The sequence below is a fragment of the Lupinus angustifolius genome, chromosome LG13, assembly GCF_001865875.1.
Source record: "Lupinus angustifolius cultivar Tanjil chromosome LG13, LupAngTanjil_v1.0, whole genome shotgun sequence".
In the NCBI taxonomy this organism is placed as follows: Eukaryota; Viridiplantae; Streptophyta; class Magnoliopsida; order Fabales; family Fabaceae; genus Lupinus; species Lupinus angustifolius.
This window is the reverse complement of record NC_032021.1, coordinates 9256447-9281288: the sequence shown is the minus strand read 5'-3', so window position 1 is coordinate 9281288 and position 24842 is coordinate 9256447. Positions and strand designations below refer to the sequence as shown.

The 24842-nt window shown below is 32.6% G+C and overlaps 2 protein-coding genes across 2 annotated transcripts; both read left to right on the top strand.

The window, feature by feature from the left end:
• Window positions 10059–10583, top strand: LOC109363570 (uncharacterized mitochondrial protein AtMg00810-like). The gene has a single exon (XM_019609829.1). It carries the CDS (start codon window positions 10059–10061, stop codon window positions 10581–10583), a length of 525 nt encoding a protein of 174 aa, XP_019465374.1.
• On the top strand, window positions 14788–15809 carry LOC109363569. Its single transcript, XM_019609828.1, has 2 exons — window positions 14788–15354; window positions 15639–15809. The coding sequence occupies exons 1-2, from the start codon at window positions 14788–14790 to the stop codon at window positions 15807–15809; spliced, it is 738 nt and encodes a 245-aa protein (XP_019465373.1).

Here is a 24842-nt window from a genome sequence, read left to right as displayed (position 1 = left end):
ATCATGATATTCTTCAAACCTCAGTTTGCTTACTATCAGATAACCAACTAGTAAAGAGGGGCAGCTATGAATACCCATTTTTTTCCGACCCACAAAAATGCCCAAACATTATTTTTTTTTAAAATAAATAATTTTTAAAAATAAAACAATTAAAGAAATGAGTTTCCAAAAATAAATGTGTATATAAACTTGCATCTTTTTCTCAAAAGAAATTTAATCAAACTCAAAACAAAAAATCCAAATGGAAATGGACTTCTAGAAATCCATACAACTTTATCTTAAAATAAGAAAAAGAAATGGTTAATAAATAATTTTTTTTTTAAATTTCAATTTAAAATAAATAATAAATAATTAAAACTATTTTTATTAATTTATATGATTTATTTCAAATTTAATAAAATAAATAATTAATATGCCAAATATCCCCATTTGAATTTTAAATAAACAATAAAATATTAATATATTCTTTTATTTTAGAAAATATAATTTGAAATAATTAAAACTTATTCAAAGATATTTTTTATTATTTTTTATTATTTTTTATTATTGAATTAGGATATATAAAAATAAATAAATACATAAATCAATTTGAAAACATTTTTTAATAAAAAATAAAAAGTAATTAATATTTTACCAAGTCAAATTTGACTTGGTAATGAGTTTTGATATCCCAAAAAAAAGGGGGAGTAGGTGGTTTGATAAAAAATCAGTTTAGACTTTTTAGGATTAGGTTAGGTGTAAGTTTAGTATAAATAGGTTACTTTAGTTAGTGTTAAGGGGTTCCAAAAAAAAAGCTAAGAAAGAGCCAAGTGAGAGAGAGAGAAAGAAACAAGAAAAAAGTAAGAAAGAGGGAGAAAATTTTCAAAGAAGGAGTGATTTGGTGCAACCAACCACATATTAGGCACCGTGAACTCTTCTTCTGGCCAATTGCATTGTGTAGTGTAACATACTTGTCAACGAGTTCTTTTGACCACCAACGATGGCCAATCACCATGCGACACGTTGACAAGTGCACGGTTGCAAGCGCGAACGCGTTACACTAGATCCAGCACTCCTTTGGCCAGCATGTGATCAGGTGAGGTCGTGCGTATCGTAGACACCGTGCACCCACTGATCCAACAGATACGATTGCAACACGTCGGGTGCATACCTTCCTCCCTACACGTGACTTTAGACTCTACGAATCAGGATCTGCCACATGTCACATTTCCTCTAGCAAATTTTCCAGTCACTCCTTGTGCGACACGTGGACGTTTACTTTGTTCCTTGTTACGCTGGACCAAAACCCATCCAGGCATATCATTTTTTAATATCTTCTTATTTTAGAGGCATTTTTTTATTTTTTTTAAAAATGATAATAATTATATTTCACCAATAATAATTTTTTATTTTTGTAGCAGTAATAAAAATACAAAATTTTATAAAATAAATATTAATTTTATTTAAGCCTAAATATTAAAAACAAAAAGTGTAAACATCTTTTTAATGTAATCACTAATTAAATACTTTTTATGGCTTATTTTTTATTTTTATTTTTTTTCTCCTTGTTGTAAAAAATTGTCATTTGCACAAATTCAAAATATTGTCCTAATTTAAAATTATTTTAATAAAGTTTGTGTGATTTGAAATAATTTTATGTAGCATTGTTAATAACAAAAAAAATGTAACCTTTTAGGATTAATCAAAGGATGAAGACAGGTCATGGTAACATCTCTTGTCCTCAGATCATCCTTGAACGGTCACGTTACGACGCTTCTTTTCATTCGATTAATACCTAAATTAATAACAAAAAACTAAAAAATATATTATAATTATTTTCAAACCTTTTTAAAATGGATGCGGCGCGGATATTAGTTTCTACTACTTCACCTTTTTAAGGAGTTAATTATTTTTTACCAACAAACCATTTTAAAGTTAGAACTACGTAAGTCTTGATTTCCTAAAATGTCTAGGAATTCGTAGGAGCAAGTAACATTGTCAGACTAAAAAATAAAAAATAAAAATTCTGATGTACACAAATTTAATTTTAAATAACTTAAGGATTTTTAAATCATACAATTGGCAATGGTACCGTTTAATTACGGGCGGACGAGGTGCTAATACCTTCCTCGATCCATAATCGACCCCCGAACCTGGATATCACAATCCAAACGCCCAATGTCATTGGGCTTAAATATTTTTCAACATTTTTAACCATAAAATTTAGTGGCGACTCTAAGAGATCCTGTAACCGAAAATCGGGGTGCGACAATATGCATTTGTGTATGCATGTGCAAGAAGGAATTGGCCTGAAATTATCCAATTCTTTCCATAAGTCCTTTATATGATTATAGTAGGCTCCTATATAGATGTTACCATGTTTGTAGGTGTATATCTGTGCAAGAAGTTTTGTTATGCGAAAAACATCACCTTGGTAGTATCTCTCACGAAGATCTTCCCATATCTGAAATGTCGTCTCCATCCATAAGATACTTTGGGAAATAGAGATATCAATTGATTGGATCAACCAAGAGACTACTAGAGTGTTGCATCTGTCCTATTAGATGAAGCTTGGATCATCAATGGAGGGCTTTGGGAGAGAACCATCTATAAATTGGAGCTTGTTCTTCGATTTTAAAGACCTGGCCATGGCACGGGACCAAGAGTGGTAATTATCACCATTGAGAGTTTTAGAGACGATGCTAACTCCATGGTTCTCATTGTGATTCTTGAAGAAGGGTGAAGTTGGATCTTGAAGAGGGTTGATGTATTGAATTGCTCGATTCTCCATCTTTGATAAGATTCGGTAGGGATTGGGAGAAGAGAAGTGAAGAGCAAAATCTCGAGGAGGTGGTTGAAAAGAAAGACTTATTGCAGCGGAAATGAAAAGAAGAGAGTATATGGTATTACCCATAGTTTAGGAGCCATGGGTAATAGAGATCTTCTTGGTGAACAATAAGGAATGAGAAAATATTATTGAATTCAAAAATCATTACAGAATTGAATGAATTGAATTACAAAGATTAGCGGAATACCCCTTTATATACAACAACTAAAAAACAAAATCTGTTAACTAGATAATCGATTAACTCTCTTGATTAATCGATTATCGTACACAAACTAACTAACTAAAATAAACTAAAAAACTATCCAGTTAATCGATTAACTACAGTATTAATTGATTAATTGTTACACAATTAATCCATTAAGTGCATTGTTAATCGATTAACGGTTACACAATTAATCCATTAACAACAGTGTTAATCCATTAACTCTAACTGAATCATACATATTCTAACACCCCCAGAAGTTGGAATGTATCCAACATTTCAAGCTTGAAATGTGTTGAACATCATGCATACTCTAATACCTCCTTTGGCCGGTGAGCAAATCTTGATCTCCCATCCTAGAAAAAAATAAAGCAATAAGGACGCTTAACCACCTTTGGCAGAATCAATTTCATCCAATGCTTAACCATATATATGACAGAAGCTTAACCAACCAATGCTTAACCATAAACTTAACAGAAGAAAACCAACCATAGTGGATGAAAGAGAGTAAATGGATCTAAATCTTGATCCTAAGATGATGCTTCAATGAAGAAAAATACACACTTTAATGTTGTGTTTTAAGTGAGAGAGAGGTAAAGAAAATAGAGTAGAAAAGAGAAGAGATAATTGGAGGGTAATGATAAAGAATAAGAAAAAATGTAAAGATTCTTGCAATTTGAATAATATGGATTCTTGTTGCCATTGATGTAAGAGAACTTCTCAAGAAGATATCAAAATGAATGAAGGATGGCAACCTTTTATTTATCCAACATATCTGCCATAAGATTGAGCATCACATCCACTTTTTTCACAAAGAAGTTATGGGAAAAATGAAATGGGAGAAAAGAACCAAAGCAAGAAGAATATGCAACACACAAAAAAACGCCATCAGAAATGGGGTGGTGATTATGACAGTCTACATTGAATCATTATGAACACGCTCAATCAAGAAAACTAATAAGTCACTGCCTAGAACTAAAAGCTAGGCAAGTTCTCTCTTATATTCTTTGGTTAATTTTGGTAACTACTTGGATTTCTTCAAACACCAAGAATGTCTCAAGAACCTAGTGGATGTATGAACGTGTGGAACCAAGGACTAATGTTGTTGGGTTAGGATGTAGAGCATCACCAATAAACCAAAATAGAATCTCCAAGAAACCAAAATAGAATCTCCAAGAAACCAAAATAAGTTACTTCAACCTTTGTAACTTCTACAAAATGCTTAATGGCTTTCAGAATAAGTGACATGCATATCTTGTTTATGTTGTTCTTGATTACACTTTTTCAAATGGAAAGATAACATCAACAAAGTGACGAAGATGAAAGGCATAAGCGGAAGCTATCGAAATAATAATTATCGCTCTGATACCATGTTGAAATGGTAGGAGCCATGGATAAGAGAGATCTTCTTGATGAACAAGATGGAATGAGATAATATTATTAAATTGAAAAATCATTACAAAATTGAATGAATTGAATTACAAAGATTAGGGGAATACTCCTTTTATATACAACAACTAAAAAACAGAATTTGTTAACTAGATAATCGATTAGTTCTCTTGATTAATTGATTATCATACACAAACTAACTAACTGAAACAAACTAAAAAACTACCCAGCTAATTAATTAACTACAGTATTAATCGATTAACTGTTACACAGTTAATCCATTAACTGCATTGTTAATCGATTAACTATTACATAGTTAATCCATTAACAACAGTGTTAATCCGTTAACTATGACAGAATCATACATATTCTAATAAAACATCGTATCCCAAGGACTATTTATAGCAACTTAAGTTAGTTGGGCAAAACTGAAATAACAACCAGACCCAACTAACAATCCAAAAATAGAAAGATAAGAAAGTGGGCCTCTAACATAAAAAAAAAGACTAGAACCAAACATAAAAGAATGAAATAAAGGTGAATGATTTCAACTTCTTTGATCTTCATCTTCTTGAGTGGAATTAGTTGGATTGACTTTTTCTTCTAGTTTTAACAGATCCCCACAAGCTGGGATGTGGATATCGAGCATCCCAAGCTTGGAGAGAAAATTATGGAACAAATGAGGAGATAGAGCCTTGGTTAAGATGTTGGCATTTTGGGAACTAGTGGGAATAGAAAGAAGATGCAGCAAGCCATTATGGATCTTCTCCCTAATTGTGTGGCAATCAACTTCTATATGCTTCGTTCTCTCATAGAATACAGGATTTGAAGCTATATGGATGGCCGATTGATTGTCACAGTAGATAATTATGGGTTGAGTATGAGTAATATTCAAATTGTGCATCAAGTAGATTAGCCATTGAGCCTCACAAGCACCTAATGCTATAACCCTGTACTTTGCTTCTACTGAAGATCTTGCAACAAGTTGTTGTTTCTTGCTTTTCCATGAAATGAGAGAATTTCCTAAGTAAAAGCAATAGGCGGAAATATACTTTCTAGGGTCATGACATCCTGCCCAGTCTGAATGTGTATACCGTTTTATTTCGAAATCAGAGTCCACATGCATAAAAATACCAATAATGATGGAACCTTTGATATATCATAAAATCCTTTTGGCTCCCTCAAAGTGTTTATCAGTAGGGTTAGACAGAAATTGACTTAAGTGACTAACATAAAAAATGATATCAGGCCTAATATGAGTTAAATATAAGAGCTTACCCATGAGTCTTCTATAGATGTTAGGATTGGTGAGGGGTGTTCCTGATTCAATGCCAATTAGTTGTTTTGTATAGTCCATTGGAGTAGAACTAGGTTTTGATGCAAGCATTATTGTTTCCTCTAAAAGATCAAGAGCATACTTCCTTTGGTAGAACAATATACCTTTTGCAGATCTTGTTATTTTAATGCCTAAGAAGTATTTTAATTGTCCCATATATTTTGTGCTAAATTTTGAATTGAGGATTTCCTTTAAATTGTTAATTTCATTCATGTTATTTCCTTCCAGAATAAGGTCATTTACATACACAAGTATAACAGTAAAAGTAGAAGAAGTTTATTTTGTAAATAAAGAGTAATCTATAGAGGATTTGATATAACTTGTTTGGAGTAAGGTGGTGGTTAATTTTTCGTGCCACTGTCTAATGGATTGCTTGAGTCCATACAAGGATTTTTGGAGCATACAAACCAGTCCAGGGTGATCAACATTGAGACCAGGGGGATTTTCATGTAGACAGTTTCTTTCAAGTCACCATGTAAGATTGCAGTATTTATGTCTAATTGGTGAAGATGCCAATTCTTAGCTGCATCCAGGGCTAAGATGACCCTAATGGTGGTCATCTTGATAATAGGGCTAAAGGTCTCCATGTAGTCAAGGCCTTCTGTTTGAGAAAAGTCTACGGAAACAAGTCTTGCCTTATACCTTTCTATAGATTCATCAGACCTATACTTAAGTTTGAAAACTCACTTACATCCTATGGCCTTCTTAGTGTTAGGGAGATTAGTTAAAGTCCAAGTATTGTTGGCTTTAAGAGCATCTAGCTTATCTTGGATAGCTATCTGCCAACAAACATGTTTGATGGCCTCAACATAGCTATTTGGTTTAGTATTAAAGGATATGCTAAGAGAAAAATGTTTATGAGTGCTTGACAATTAATTATATGTTATATTATTAGATATATGATACCTTACCTTTGAAGATCTTAGTGAGACTGAATGAGAAATAGAGGTGGTTAATGCACAGTGATAGTCTTGTAAGTATTGAGGTTTATGTTTGGTCCTAAGAGACCTTCTAGGGGTATGATCTGCATTATTATCCTCAATTTGTATGGTAGTGACATTTTCAATAGAGAAACTAGGTGCATGATCATGTATGTTTTGACTGCCTAATCCAATATCAGATAAAGGGGGAATGTTGTTGGATATAGGTAAGCTAGATTCATTGTTTATGTCATAGCAGGCCCAATTTGTAGAGGTCTCAACAGGTATGGTGAAATTAGGCTCTCTTTTAGTGTGTGTGGTTCCATGAAAGGGGAAGATATGCTCATAAAAGGTTATATTTTTGGATATGAAGATCTCATGAGTATTGGTGTCAAAAACAAGATACCCTTTGACACCCTTTTTCAATCCAAGAAATACATCCTTTTTGGCCCTATGATCAAATTTCCTCCTATGGGAGGAATTGGTAGAAGCATAGCACTAGCACCCAAAAGCCTTTAGGTGAGATATGTTAGACAATTTTCCATACAAGACTTTATAAAGGCTCTTACTAGAGAGCTTATTACTAGGTTGCCTGTTTATCAAATACACAGCATGGGCCAAGGCAAAATTCCAAAAATTGTAGGGTAAATTTGATTGAAACACTAAAGATCTAGCAACACCTAATAAATGTTGGTGCTTCCTTTCAACCACCCCATTTTGTTGGGGTGCTTCAACACAACTAGTTTGGTGTTGAATACCATGTTGAGCATAAAATTGATGGAGGGAAAATTATTTCCCATTGTCAGTTCAGATGCTTTTTATTCTCAATCCAAATTGAGTAATCACAAGAGAATTGAAACTCTTAATTAAATTAGGAACTTCTAATTTGAGTTTCATCAAATACAACCAAGTGAATCTTGATTTGTCATCAACAATGGTCAAGAAATATTTATGGCTAGAAGTACAAGGGATATAAAAGGGGCCCCATATGTCTGTATGGATCAAATCAAAGATGTTGGCAGATTTAGAGGTACTGATATTATATGGTAATCTCTTTTGTTTAGCAAGATGACATATATGACCTGGATTCATAGTTTTGTTGCACTTAATAGAAGGAAAAATAGTTTACAAAGTAACCATCTTATCATGTGAAGGATGTCCTAATCTAACATGCCATATGTTATCATCATATGCAGTAAAAGCATTAACATTTTTATTGTAAACTATTGTGCATAATGTTGGTAAGGTTTTTACAGAATCTTTTATTGCAAACAAACCATTTCTCAATTCAACTGCACCAATCATCTTCAATGATGGGAGATCCCGAATACAAAAACAGTTTTTGGAGAAAGTCAGTTGGTATGAGATAGAATGAATGATTTTTGAAATGGAAATCAAGTTGAAATTAAAGCATGGTATACACAAGACATCACTTAGATATAGGTTGGAAGAAAAATTGATACTCCCTGAAATTGTAGTGGAAACCTAACTGCTATTGGGCAGGGTTACATACACTAGTTTGATTATCTTGCATGTTTGAAAGTGCGAAAGGGTGTGGCACACATGATCAGTGGTCCTTGTGTCAAGGTACCAGTCAAGACTCTTTGAACAAAAATTTAATGTATACTTATTACATTTGTCATTTGTTTTAGTAGGTTGAGTGCTGAATTGGTATGTGTTGTGGATAGTTCTTGATGTTGATTGCTGTAATATGGATAATATTGTTTGGTGTTGTTGAGGAGTGATATTGACTCCAGAGGCTTGTGTATCACCCTTTTTGAAGTCATACTGTTCTCTTGCTTCTATTTGATTGTCAGCAGTGCACATTTCATCCTCAAATGTAGTCAAGTTGTTAACATTGTAGTCCTTAAAACTTCTAGGTGGGGAAAACCATGTTTCCTGAAATATTGGTCAACTGTGTGTCCTGATTTGTGGCAGTGTGTGCATATCTTGATTCCTCTACCTCCTTGATTCCTTCCTAAGCCTCTTCTTGTTGGATTCTGGTAATTTCTTCCCCTGCCTCTTCCTCTGTTGTTCTTGAAGCTTGTTCCATACTCATATTGTTATGTGAATTCTCAGCAGTGTTCATAAGAATCTTGGGATCACTATAATGAGAGGTAATGTGTCTCTCCTATCTTATTAGGAGAGAAAAATCCTTATTGATGGAGGATAGTGGATCCATTAACATAATTTGTGATCTGACCCCCTCATATTGGTCATTAAGTCCCATGAGGAAACAAAGGACATAGTCACTTTCTCTATATCCCTTAATTGTGGGAACAAGACTACATATGCATTTGTGTATGCATGTGCAAGAAGGAATTAACCTTTATATTATTATAGTAGGCTCCTATACTGAGGTTACCTTGTTTGTAGGTGTATATCTGTGCAAGAAGTTCTGTTATGCGAAAAACATCACCTTGGTAGTATATTTCACGAAGATCTTCCCATATCTGAAATGTCATCTCCATCCATAAGATACTTTGGGAAACAGGGACATCAATTGATTGGATCAACCAAGAGACTACTAGAGTGTTGCATCTGTCCCAGTAGATGAAGCTTGGATCATCAATGGAGGGCTTTGGGAGAGAACCATCTATAAATTGGATCTTGTTCTTCGATTTTAAAGACATGGCCGTGACACGAGACCAAGAATGGTAATTATCACCATTGAGAGTTTTAGAGACGATGCTAACTCTGGGGTTCTCATTGTGATTCATGAAGAAGGGTGAAGTTGGATCTTGAAGAGGGTTGATGTATTGAATTGTTCGATTCTCCATCTTTGATAAGATTCGGTAGAGATTTGGAGAAGAGAAGTGAAGAGAAAAATCTTGAGGAGGTGATTCGAAAATAAAGACTTATTGCAGCAGAAATGAAAAGAAGAGAGGATATGGTATTACCCAGAGTTTAGTTCTGATACCACGTTAAACATGGTATCCCATTTGCTTAGTGTGCGGAATTTTAGAGAAGATATTGAAGAAGAAGAAGAAGAAGAAGAAGAAGAAAAGAAAAATGCTTCTATATATTCATTCATGTTATGGGGAAATAGACAAGGGCTATTTATAGCAACTTAAGTTAGTTGGGAAAAACTGAAATAACAACCAAGCCCAACTAACAAGCCAAAAATAGAAAGATAAGAAAATGGGCCTCTAACATAAAAACAAAGACTAGGCCCAAACATAAAAGAATGAAAGAACGGTGAAAGATTTTAGCTTCTTTGATCTTCATCTTCTTGAGTGGAATAAGTTAGAGGTACTAATATTATTGGGAGGAAACATGAATGCTTGCATCAAAACCTAGTTCTACTCCAATGAACTATACAAAACAACTAATTGACATTGAATCAAGAACTTCCTTACCAATCCTAGCATCCATAGAAGACTCATGGGTAAGCTCTTATATTTAACTCATACTAGGCCTGATATCAGTTTTTCTGTTAGTCACTTAAGTCAATTTCTGTGTAACCCTACTGATAAACACTTTGAGGGAGCCAAAATGATTTTGCGATATATCACAGGTTCCATCAGTATTGGTATTTTTATGCTTGCATCCTCTGATTTCAAAATAAAAGGGTATACAGATTCAGACTGGGAAGGATGTCCTGATTCTAGAAAGTATGTTTCAGCCTATTGCTTTTACTTAGACAATTCTCTCATTTCATTGAAAAGAAAGAAACAACAAGTTGTTGCAAGATCTTCAGCAGAAGTAGAGTACACGGATATGGCATTAGGTGCTCGTGAGGCTCAATGGCTAATCTACTTGATGCACGATTTGCAGATTGCTCATACTCAACCTATAATTCTATACTGTGACAATCAATCGACCATCCATATAGCTTCAAATCCTGTATTCCATGAGAGAACGAAGCACATAGAAGTTGATTGCCATACAGTTAAGGACCAGATCTAGAATGACTTGCTGCATCTCCTTTTTATTCCTACTGGTTCCCAAAATGCTAGCATCTTAACCAAGGCTCTATCTCCTCATTTGTTCCATAATTTTCTCTCCAAGCTTGGGATGCTCGATATCCACACCCAGCTTGTGGGGGCCTGTTAAAACTAGAAGAAGAAGTCAATCCAACTAATTCCACTCAAAAAGATGAAGATCAAAGAAGTTGAAATCTTTCACCTTTCTTTCATTCTTTTATGTTTGGGCCTAGTCTTTGTTTTTATGTTAGAGGCCCACTTTCTTATCTTTCTATTTTGGCTTGTTAGTTGGGTCTGGTTGTTATTTCAGTTTTGCCCACCTAACTTAAGTTACTATAAATAGCCATTGTGTATTTCCCCATTACATGAATGAATATATCAGTGTTGTTAGAACCGAACTGGACCGGACGGTCCGACTGGTCTGATCGCTGACCAGACTTGAAAACGGCTCTGGTTTGCCGTCTTAACCGAATGAGAGTTGGACCGCTTTGAGCCGGAAAAAATCCGGTCCGACCATGTTAAACCCGGTTAAACCGGATTAACCCGGGAAGTAAACCAGACGGCTCACTTAAAAATAAAAAAAAATGGGACAATGTTCTAATTTTTTGTTTTACTACGGTCCAAAAAAAAGATAAAGAGGTATTATTCCAATATAATTATACATAATTATTAATTATATAAAATTTTACATTTATATATAACTAAGTATTTATAAATAAAAATTATTAATTATGTACGAAAACATCCGTTCAGACCGGACGGTTTAACCGTTTAAACCGGTTAAACCTAATACGGGATCTCTGCCGTTTTGACGTCCGGCTCGGGTTTCACAACACTGGAATATATAGAAGCATTTTTCTTTTCTTTTTCTTCTTCTTCTTCAATATCTTCTCTGAAATTCCGCACACTGAGCAAATGTGATACGATATTTAACACTTAGGTACTATGAGATAAACATAATTTTATTATTTGATAAGAATAACATTAAAAAATTATTTTTAAGAAAAGCATTAACTAGTAAGTTCATATGTATGTGTTGAGTGGGGAGAAGAAAAAAACAACACTTCCTAACTACAATTGGTAGAAGAAAGGGAAGATAACCAGGTAATCAATTTTTCCTTCATACTACATCCCCTTGAATTCAATAATTCATGAAATTGTTATGTTTGCATTACTGTTACCGCATAGAAACAATTATTATTTCTTTCCCCTTTCACATTTTATAAAGTCAACTACTTTTCTATAATATATGGCTGGGTTTTTCATCAACTTTGTTACTAAGAATTTGCATTTAACGAAGCTTATTTTCAAATGTCAGGTTACTAATGTTATTTATTTCGTTAATTAGGTACGGTTTGGAATAAAGTTCTAAAGCCAATACCTTATAGTACTTATATATCTATATATATTTGTAATGTTACACAGTTAAAACTCATGTGTGTGTTGTTCCTTTAAAAATTGTTGATCAATAATAGACTAGTTGTTAGTTTTAGGTAAATTAAAATTTAATTTTTATCTTGATTGTGATTGACATGTTGAAGGGAAAATATTCCAAGTTTGAAGGAGATGATAGGGAAACTAGTTTATTTGCTGGACAAAGGAGCTTATGTAAACTCAGGTGAGGGAGAAGTATTAGACATATTGGTATTAGAACGTAACATTGTGGTCTCCAATTAGGGATGGCAACGGGCATGGGCAGGCACGGGTAGTAGCTACCCGCTACCCGTTTCAAAATAGAAGAGTAATACCCATAGCCACCTGTACCCGTACGGGTCCCCGTGAGCGGGTATTTGCGGGTATTTGCGGGTATTTTTGGATACCCGTTGGTACAACGGGTACCCACAGGTTTCCTCTATTATAAATCATTTTTTAAGTTTTTACTTCTATTTTGTTTCAAATAAGATGAAACTTAATTATTTTTGTACCTTTTGATTGAATATTTGGCAAAAATGCTAAATTTATTGGTGGTTTCCATTTATGTGATTTTTTGTTCTTATTTTTTAACAAAAAATATATATTTTCTTTGTAAAACATGTGTGTTTCTACACATGTAATAATATTTGTAGGGTGTTTCACCACCAAACTCAATAAAATATGTAAACAAAGTAAAGGAAAAAATATACATAGTGTAATAAATGTTAGAATAATGTATTTTTTATTTTAATTAAATATAATATATTAATCATATAAATAACGGGTACCCGCGGGTACGGGTACCATAATACCCATACCCGCCCGTATGTACTACGAGTATTTTTAAAAATCTGTTTATAATACCCGCGGGTGCCCATTTGTGACCCATACCCGTGCCCGTACGAGTTTTACCCGCGGGTACCCATAGGTACGGGTTTTTTTGCCATCCCTATCTCCAATGATACTCACTAGCTGTAGGATCCTTAGACTAAAATGATTAATGATGGGTCAATTGTCTTGATTGTTATGGACTTCCTCATTTAATCATTTTAGTTATGAATATTAAAATATTGTGTCTTGACTGAATGATTATATGTTTGATAATGATGGCTTACTGATATGATTTTATACTATTATTATACTACTATAATTAGTAATGCATGTCTATGTTTGACTTATCATAGTGATAGTAATCACAACTAAATTCATATGTGAAAGAGAATTATTTGCAGTTACTTGAGAGCATATGGCTATTCACACACTTGAAAGTGTAGGGACCTTGGAACATTACCCATTTATTTTGATCACTAAGTTATGTCTTGAGCTCGTCCTAAGGATATTTATATGATAAAAAATGCATTGGGGCTGAGACCACTAACTTAGGTGATGTTATTAGAAATTGAAATTGAGATAATATTGATAAAAATACTTATTGGTATAATCATAAAACCTCTTTGAAATAATCATAAAACCTCTTTGAAAAATTTCCTTATATTTTTAGTAAATCATACCTTGAAATTATATATTTTCCAATATACAAATTGTGGTGTTATATTTAGTGGTATTAGAGCTAAGGTCAGTTCTATGGCCTAGGGCATGGCCTTACATGCTTCTTGTATAACTCTGTTTGTGAATTGTTTGTTTGTGATTTCATTAGAGTGTAATTCAATCATTATGAACTTTTGGTTCTGATGTGCTTTGAGTGCAGGTTGATTATGTCAGGACACGGTCGTGGTTGTGGTCATAATGATTTATTGATTCAAATGGTAGCTGTTCTGCAAAATATGAATGAGAATTTGCAGAATCTGAATCAAAATGTCAACCAGAATCCTAATCGACATCCAATTCCACCACAAGGACCAGCTGAATATCGTGGACTGGATGAGTTCTGTAAGCGCAATCCAAGTCAATTTTAGGGTCGATTCGCTCCTGATGTTGCTAATGATTGGATTCAAGAACTGGAAAAGATCTTCCAAGCTATGGGTTGCAATGATGCACAAAAGGTGACTTATGCTTCCTATATGATGATTAAGGAGGCTGAAAACTGGTGGGAATATACTAGGCGACAGATGGAGGCAGAAGAACACACGGTTACTTGGGAAGCTTTCAAGGGGAAGTTTATCCAGAAGTCTTTTCCTGTAGATCTTAAGAGGTATAAGGAGTTAGAATTTTTGCGGTTGGAGTAAGGGAACATGATAATTGGGGAATATGTTGCCAAGTTTGAGGAATTGGCCAAGTATTGCCCTTATTATGATCTAGATGCTGATGGAAGATCAAAGTGTGCCCAGTTTGAAATTGGTTTGAAGCCTGAGTTGAAGAAGATGTTCGACCATCAAGAAATCAATGACTTTCCAACCCTGGTCAACAACTGTAGAATGTTTGAAGATGACATGAATTCAAGGGATGTTGCTTTGAGGAATGTGAATCCCTAGATAAATTTTGGACCTCAGCGGAACCAGATGCAAGGAAGAGGAAAAGGGAAGATGTTTTATGACAATAAGAAGCCATACATTCCACCTATTGGCTACCGAGGACCTAGTTCTCAAGGACTGAAGACTGCTACTGCTACTGCACCTGTGGGCCAACCAATGCACTCTCCACCTTAGTGCAACAAATGTGGTCGTCATCACTTTGGAGCGATTTGTCCGGGATCAGGGAATGTTTGTTTCTACTGTAAAGAATTTGGACACATCAAGAGGTTTTGTCCGAAGTTGAAGCAGAATATGAATGTGGTGAGCGCTGGGAGAACTAGGGCAACATGAAGAGTTTTTACAATGAGTGGTTCTGAGGCTGCAGACGCTGATGGTTTGATCCAAGGTACATGTCTTGTGAAAGACGTCCCCTTATTTGTGTTATTTGATTCAGGTGTGACACACTATTTCATATCTTTTGATTGTGTGAAACAACTAGGGTTATCAGTAGATTCCCTGCCCTTTGACTTGATTGTATCTACCCCTACCAACGCACTAGTTATAGTTTCCACTCTATGTTCAAAGTGCCCTATTGTTGTAAACAATAGGACCTTCTTGATAGACTTGATATGCTTACCGTTATCTCAAGTAGATGTGATTCTTGGGATGGACTGGTTATCTACTAACTGTGTACTTCTGAATTGTTTTGATAAAACAATGGTATTTAATGAACCTAGTGAGACCTCTAACTCTCCTAGTTGTCAGAGATCCATGTCAGCCAATGAAGTTAAGACTTCTCTAAAGGAGGGAGTGCTTGCTTACATTCTTCTAGATTCCTTGGAAGGAGAGAAGAGGGCAGAGATCAAGGATTTGCCATTAGTATGTGAGTTCCCAGATGTGCTTCGTGATGATATTCCTAATTTACCACTAGTGAGATAAGTGGAGTTCTCAATTGATTTAGTACTAGGAACTGGACTCTCTCAATAGCTCCTTATAGGATGGCACAATTAGAATTGGTTGAGTTAAAAAAGTAACTAGAAGATTTATTGACCAAGAAGTTCATTCGACCAAGTGTTTCATCATGAGGTGCTCAAATGTTGTTGGTTAAGAAGAAGGATGGCACTATAAGGTTATGCATAGATTACAGATAGTTGAACAAAGTAACAATTAAGAACAAGTATCCATTGCCTAGAATTGATGATCTGATGGATTAGTTGAGGGGAGATTTTCTATTCTCTAAGATTGATCTCAAGTCAGATTACCATCAGCTCAGAGTTAAGACAAAGGATGTTCCTAAGACTGCTTTTAGGACACGATATGGACATTATGAGTACCTTGTGATGCCATTTGGTGTGACTAATGCTCCTGCAATATTCATGGATTAAATGAATAGGATTTTTCATCCGCACCTAGATTCTTTTGTGGTGTTATTTATAGATGATATCCTAGTATATTATAAGAGCAGAGAAAAACATGTTGAGCATCTGAGGGCTGTACTGAATATTTTATAGGACAATCATCTCTATGCCAAATTATGGCTTGAGTGTATTACCAAAATGTGAATTATGGCTTGAGTCTGTGAATTTCCTTGGGAATGTCATATCTAAGGAAGGAATTGTAGTGGATCCTTATAAGGTTGAAGCGGTGATGGAATGAGCTGCTCCAAAACCGGTAACAGAGATTAGGAGTTTTCTTAGACTAGGTGGTTATTATAGAAAATTCATTGAAGGTTTCTCAAAATTAGATTTGCCATTGACTAAGTTGACCAGAAAGGGACAACTGTTTGTTTGGACAACAAGATGTGAGGAGAGCTTTCAAGAGCTAAAACGGAGGTTGATTTATGCACCTGTATTGATTCTTCCATGTTCAGACAATAACTTCAATGTATATTGTGATGCTTCAGAGCAAGGTTTGGGTTGTGTGTTGATGGAAGAGGGGAAGGTCTCGGCTCATGCTTCGAGAGAATTAAGACCACATGAGCAAAATTATCCAACTCATGATCTAGAGTTAGTTGATGTTGTCTTTGCTTTGAAAATATAGAGGCACCATCTTTATAGCGTGAGATTTGATGTCTTTACTGATCACAAGAGTTTAAATATTTGTTTGATCAAAAGGAGTTGAATATGAGACAAAGGTGATGGATGGAATTTCTCAAAGATTACGACTTTGATCTTCAATATCACCCTGGGAAGGCTAATGTGGTAACAGATGCACTAAATCGAAAATCATTACACGTGTTTGCCTTAATGGTGTGAGAGATGAAATTGATAGAGGAATTCAGATATACGAATTTGGCGGTTCAAGTGAAATCAAGAAGTGTAATTCTGGGAGTGCTTAAGGTGACAAATGAGTTATTCGATCAAATAAAGGAGATGTATATGATAGATGAAAAGTTACAAGTTAATAAAGCTCTAGTAGTTAGTGGGAAAGAGAATGAATTCCATGTCGACGCTAATGGTCTTTTGAGATGTAGAGGAAGAGTTTGTGTGCCGTGTGATATTGGGTTGAGGAAAATGATTTTAGATGAAGCCCACAAGAGTAAGTTAAGTATTCATCCTGGAGCAACTAAGATGTATCAGGATTTGAAAAAGATATTTTGGTGGTCTGGAATGAAAAAGGATGTTGTTGAGTATGTATCACGTTGCTTGGTGTGTCAAAAGGCCAAGATCGAACATCAAAGGTCTGGTGGTGAATTGCAATTGTTGGAAGTTCCCGTTTGGAAATGGGATAGAATTGCAATAGATTTTGTGTTAGGTTTTCCAAGGACTCAAAAAGGTTTTGACTCAATTTGGGTGGTAGTTGATCAACTAACCAAGTCTGCTCACTTTCTCCCCATAAATATGTGATACTCTTTGGAAAAATGGCAAATTTGTACATAAGGGAGATAGTCAAGTTGCATGGTGTTCCTTGTAGCATCATATCAGATAGAGATCCTCGATTCACTTCGAACTTTTGGAATAGTTTAAAATCTTCGTTGGGGACTAAATTGAAATTGAGTTCTGCCTATCATCCACAAACTGATGGTCAATCAGAAAGGATGATTCAATCATTAGAAGATTTATTGAGAGCATGTGTGCTCGAACAACCTGGAAGTTAGGATATGATTTTGCTTTTGATTGAATTTACATATAATAATAGTTTTCATTCAAGTATTGGCATGGCACCATACGAAGCTTTATATGGTAGAAATTGTAGAACTTCAATATGTTGATTTGAGATAGGATAAAACTTGGTGTTGGGACCCGATGTAGTTCAAGAAACGAAGGAGAAGATTAAAATGATAAGAGAAAACATGAAGATAGCTCAGAGTCGACAGAAGAGTTACTATGACAATATGAGGAAGCTTATAGAATTTAAAGAAGGAGATCCTGTCTTTATGAGAGTAGTCCCAACTACAGGGATTGACAGAGTCTTGAAACCATGCAAGCTTACCCCAAGATTTATTGGACCTTATCATATTTTAAAGAGGATTGGCATTGTTGCTTATCAAATAGCTTTACCACCATTGTTGTGAAACCTCCATAATGTTTTCCATGTCTCACAATTGAGGAAATATATTCGTGACTCATCGCATGTCTTAGAGCCTGACTCAATTCAATTGAAAGAAAACCTCACTTTTAAGACCTTACATGTGAGGATTGTTGATAGTAGCACGAAGAAACTAAGAGGAAAGGAGATTCCTTTAGTGAAAGTAGTTTGGAGTCAAACTGATGATAGAGATTGTACTTGGGAAGTGGAAAGTAACATGATGGACGATTACCCCCATTTGTTTAACCAATATATGTTTAATTTTCGAGGACAAAAATTCTTATTAGATGGGAAGGATTGTAACACCACAAATTTTCCAACTAATTTGCAAATAAATATATTTGTTAATAATAAACCCCTAATTATTTGGTTAATCTTTATCATAGTTATCTCTAAAAAATTATCTATATAGACTATGTGGTTATTCTCTGGTGATTATCTTATTTATCTTAGTTACTTTGAGATAAAACATAATTTTATTATTTGATAAAAATAACATTGAAAAAAATTATTTTTAAGAAAAGCATTGACCTAATTGTTAAGTACATATGTGTGTGCTGAGTGGGGAGAAGAAAAAAACTACACTTTCTAACTGCAATTGGTAGAAGAAAGGGAAGATAACCTGGTAATCAATTTTTCTTTCATACTGCAACCCCCTTGAATTCAATAATTCATGAAATTGTTATGTTTACATTACTATTATCGGAACCCCTTTCACATTTTATAAAGTCAACTCCTTTTCTATAATATATGGCTGGGTTTTTCTTCAACTTTGGTACTAAGAGTTTGCATTTAACTAGCTCAAAACAATTCTTGATTTACATTGAATAAATTCACGTTGTATGAGGTCCATGGTAGTGCAATTATTTTAATGAAGCTTATTTTCAAATGTCAGGTTACTAATGTGATTTATTTCATTATTTAGGTAATGTTTGGTATAAAGTTCTAAAGCCAATAACTTATAGTACTTATATATCTATATATATTTGTACTATTCTATAGTTAAAACTCATATGTGTGTTGTTGTTGATCAATAATAGACTAGTTGTTAGTTTTAGGTAAATTAGAATTTAATTTTTGTCTTGATTGTGATTGACATGTTGAAGGGAAAAAATTCCAAGGTTGAAGGAGACGATAGGGGAACTAGTTTATTTGCTAGATAAAGGAGTTTATGTAAACTCAGGTGAGAGAGAAGCATTAGACATATTGGTATTAGAACGTAGCATTGGGGTCTCTAATGATATTCACTAGCTAGAGGATCCTTAGACTAAAATGATTAATGATGGGTCAATTGTCTTGATTGTTATGGACTTCCTCATTTAATCATTTTAATCATGAATATTAGAATATTGTGTCTTGACTAAATAAATATATGTTTGATAATAATGACTTACTGATATGATTTTATATTATTATTAGACTACTATAATTAGTAATGAATGTCTATGTTTGACTTATCATAGTGATAGTAATCACAACTAAATTCATATTTGAAGGAGAATTATTTGTAGTTACTTGAGAGCATATGGCTATTCATACACTTGAAAGTGTAGTGACCTTGGGACATTACCCATTTATTTTAATCACTAAGTTATGTCTTGAGCTAGTCCTGAGGACATTTATATGATAAAAAATTGCATTGGGGTTGAGACCACTAACTTAGGTGATGTTATTGGAAATTGAAATTGAGATAACATTGATAAAAAGACTTAGTGGACTAACTTTGATCAGTGTGCATACATCATTGCATTTTTAGTTGGAGTTGGAGAAAATGGAAAGATACGATGATAGCAATATCATTGGGATTTGGATAGGGGTGGCAATGACGGTGACTCGTCAAGAAGCCTTGAGGGATTGCTTAGGTGAGATGATCCAGTGAGGGTTCGGTCTTATAAATAGTATGATGAGGATAGTCCTACATGCAAACTAAATAGTCTCTGGCAACCCCTTGCGCATTTCGTGATCGGTAGAGCGGATTCCTGAAACGGACTGAGCTTACCACGTAAGCACTTCTGATAGAAGTACTGAAAAATAATATATATTGTTACTTGCCGTTGTTAAGGAAATTTGTACTCCCGGTTGCTTTCCCGCTAGGGTCTTGGCCTTCGGGAAATTGATGGTGGTGGGTTGGTGGAATTGCATGAGCATAGCATGAGAGACCACTTAATAGTGGTGTATACATCTTAATACCTAATACACCGACGTCATTCATTATTGTGCATATTTGTTATGAGTAGAGATAATAATTGTTGTGTATATTGTCTAATTGTAGCATTGCAATTGTTTGTGTCGCTCTAATGTTCTGATTCTGTATAAACCTACTTGGTCGCTTTTGCCTGATTTAATGTCTTACTCCTTCTATGTTGTTTGTTTGTATGTATAAATGAATTGTAGGTGAAGCAACTGAGTAGCTTGTTGAAGATTTAAAGTAGTATAGTTTACCTATGACTCACGAAGTCCTCTAGTTTTATTTTGTATAATTGTGTTAGTATCCTTATGCTCTGGTAGGATTAAATGTTGATACATCCACATTTTCTTGGTATTTTAACATTTTGTTGATTTTATTGAAAAAGACAATATTTAATATTATCTTGGGAGACAATGATTTACTATACTGAGAGACTTTACTTATTACATATACTATGAGGATTAAGAATAATCATAAAACCTCTTTGAAAAATTTCCTTTATCTTGAATATTTTTAGTAAATCGTACCTTAAAATTATATATTTTCCTATATGCAAATTGGAGTGTTACATAAGTTAAGTGATTCGAGTTTAAACTATGTAGCTAGTAGGATTGAACTGAAAAAACATTATTCGATTTTGTTGTTTAGTTTTATGGTTTGATTATGTTTTAGAGATTTAGTAATTGTTTGAATTAAAATAAACTACATATTTAAAAAAATATTTTCTTTTTTCCATATAAGATAGAGGGCTAAAAGAAATACTGCGTTAATTATTTTCATTATGGTTAATGTTTAGTTATTTCATAATTTTCATTTTACTAAGTTTATGGGCATGATTTGTTTCGCTTTGTGTTAGCGATTATACATATGAATTGTGTTTTAAATTATGGAGTTTGAATGTTATTTTGTTAGCTAAAATGGTAAATTGAATGGATAACCAGTGCATTATGGAATAATATTTGAAGTGCTTCATGATTTTTTTTTTAAAAACAAGCAAACCATTGATCTGATCTCAGTTCGAGTAGAAACTCAACATTAACAAAACTGAATTAAACATTCGGTTTGGTTCATAAATCCAATCAATTAAATTGTTACACTCTTATTTTCAACTATATAAAGCACAAATCTATTCCTTAACTTTTCAATTCAGTCACAACTCACAACCAACAACATCATAGGAAAAGAGTGTAGGTACTAAAAATATGGAGCCCCTGTGAATATATAATTCTTTGATAATTTATGTTTAAGTATCATGTCATTTTAATATTTGCTTTCGTGTTACTGTTTTCTTTGAGGTTAAATGATGATTTATGTTAGTTGTTAAGATGGGTTTTGAACTAATTATTGTTACTGTTGTGGACGTTAATAGTCAATAATATTAAAAACACAAAATTACGAAGAGAATAGTATTTTATATTTTAAGACACAAAATTGTACACAGGTAACCTAACAGCTGATACGGGAGGAGATTGTACACAAAATTATGATATTCGTTCTACCAATTTCTATATATATAACTAAAAACTGAAAGAAAAAAAAATACAATAATATATGTCAAAATTTTAATATGATTGTAGTAAATAAATTATGTTTTAGTATAAAAATATACGTTATTCTCATATGTTTTTTTTCTGATGATTAAACTAAATGAATCTAGTGACAATATAATGTAAGATTTTTCACATTGTGATTACATCATTTATCATTTATATTTAATTAATAATAAATCTAAAATATAAGTAATACAAATGAATAATGTTTCGACTCAATGTAAATCTTGCAGTAACAATTAATAAATATTATATTCTGAAAAAAAAATAACTTTTAAACATAAGGTTCAAACACTCTTCAATAAGTTAAAACTAAGTTAAGTTTATTTGAAATAATAATAAAGAAACTCAAATCGTATGGCCAGAATTTAGAGAAACAAAACATCAAGATATCAAAATTGAATCTTCTAATTAATCTGATAATATAATATCATTATAAATTTAAAATTAAATTACCTAAATACATATTTTCTATAGAATTTTAGGAGATGATGATCTGGCAAAAGAATGAAGATCACTTGTTCCTATATTTAATATTTTATTGTGCTCTAATCCAAAAAAATGTCAACTAATTAAGAAAAAGTTATAAAAACAGAAAAAAATAATTTTTATTATTATGTAGAATATGATTGATTTGAGACAAAAAGAGAAATTTTTTAAAACATCTAATCTTTGTTCCTCGCAGAATGAGCGACATAATCCCGGTCAGCCCGCCCCATACTCAAATTCTCATCTCATGGGAGAAAAAATCAGGAGGTCTAAATTAGACAAACCATTGCCCTAGAGATCCCAAATTTTCGACACAAACTATCATCCATGATAAGTACTATAATTAATTGATGAGATTATCAACAATACTGAACAATTTAAATATAGATTGGTTTGATGATTTATAATTTTTAATTAATTTAAAATTTACATGATTCAAATCATTGTAAGGTTATATGTTACTATCTTTTCTTGTAATAGACCTTTTAATATTAGAGATGATCCAGTTTCGTAATTAATGATAGGAGGATTAGACCGGATGGTTCGACTTTTGATCATCCACCAGACTTACAAATGGTTATGGCTTATACTTTTCACCAAGTGAAGGGTTGAACCACTTTACTCTATCCTATAATGTTAAATCCAATTAAATTAGAATAATCTGAGAACTAAACTGGATGATACATTTAAATTTATTTTAAAAAGCGAATAACACTATTTCAATATTCTACTTCATTTAAATCTAAAAAATGTAGAGTTACCTTACTCCAATATAATTATTAATTATATATAATTATGCGTTTACATTATTTTTATATAATTATTAATTTTATATGATATTATTATACAAAACCAAATAATTAAAGCTATTAAGCCTAATATATATCAGACATATTTCAGTTTGATGTTCCACTTGAGTTTATAGTATAATATTCTTGTATTTGTTAGTGAGTGACTCAAATACTCTTTTTCTTATGAGAATAAAATATTCCATTATATTAGGAGATAACTTAGTATTAGTGAATGACGCATGTACTATTTTGTTTAGTTTTAGTGAATGACACAAGTATTAATGAATTACACATGTACTATTTTGTTTAATTTTAGAAATAATGTTATAGAAAATGATTAAATATGATACATATTATGATTTTAATGATTTGAAGAGATAACTTATCTCCTTATATCATAATATACTTTATTCTCTTTTCTTATAATTCTATCTCTTCAATAAAATATTAATTACCAATATAGAACACATGCCTCCTTAAGCAGAATGGTTGAATTATTACCCCCATTGACTTGATTATATGATGGACTTAACATTCAATATCTTTCCGTCAAAAGTGGGATATTTCATGCTGTTTACATTCATTGAAATTCATAGATTGTAACGAAATGAAAATGACATAAAGAAATTTACTGATTTTTATAGGCATCTTCTGCTTTGAATTCTAGCACTACACAAATTAACCAATTATACATTATTATTAACATAATAATATAAGTTAAAAATCTATTTTTAACTGTGTAAGAGTATTTAAAATATCATTACATCGTTTATCATTTATGCCTCAATCATCATTGATATTTATATTTATATCTATATTATTTTATATTATATATAAAAACAAAACATGTTGTAACTATGATTATAGACTAATTTCTAATTCCATATTTTTCCTTAACATTTTTTATAATTTTTATAAAAAAACCATATAATCATTGGTTACAAAAATTAATACAATAACCATCATTTCACATAAATATAAAAAAATATAACATAATATACTCCAAAAAAAATATTATAATTCTCCAAAATAAAATATATAAAAATTAAATACTTAATATATAAATAAGAATATGAGTCGGCAAATACGAAGTGTCTATCAACACCTTAGTATAAATAAAAGTAACATAGACTAATTATAAGTTATACACTGATAATGTAAAAATCAGTTAATATAATTTATATTATCATTATATATTATTTTATTTATTATATGAGTCTAATACTTGTGCATTATTAGTATATAGATTTATACATAATTAATATATTATCCACCATGCATTTGTATTACTTTTTTGAAGAGTCAATAATGATTAAAAATGAATGATGAATAATACAATGAGAGTATATAAAACTCACACAAGTCACTACATACCTCCGGCACTTATTAAATATATGAGTTTAAAATCTATGCATTGTCAATATAAAGTTTTTTACATTGTCGACATATCATCTACAATTGATTTGTATTACTCTTTATTTTAGAATAATGATATTTAACCTATAAACTCTTTATTTTAGAATAATGATATTTAACCTATAAACGACGAATAATTTGCGTGTAAAAAAACTTATAACATTATATATATTAAATCCATCTGATCTCAGTTCGAGTAGAAACTCAACATTAACAAAACTGAATTAAACATTCGGTTTGGTTCATAAATCCAATCAATTAAATTGTTACACTCTTATTTTCAACTATATAAAGCACAAATCTATTCCTTAACTTTTCAATTCAGTCACAACTCACAACCAACAACATCATAGGAAAAGAGTGTAGGTACTAAAAATATGGAGCCCCTGTGAATATATAATTCTTTGATAATTTATGTTTAAGTATCATGTCATTTTAATATTTGCTTTCGTGTTA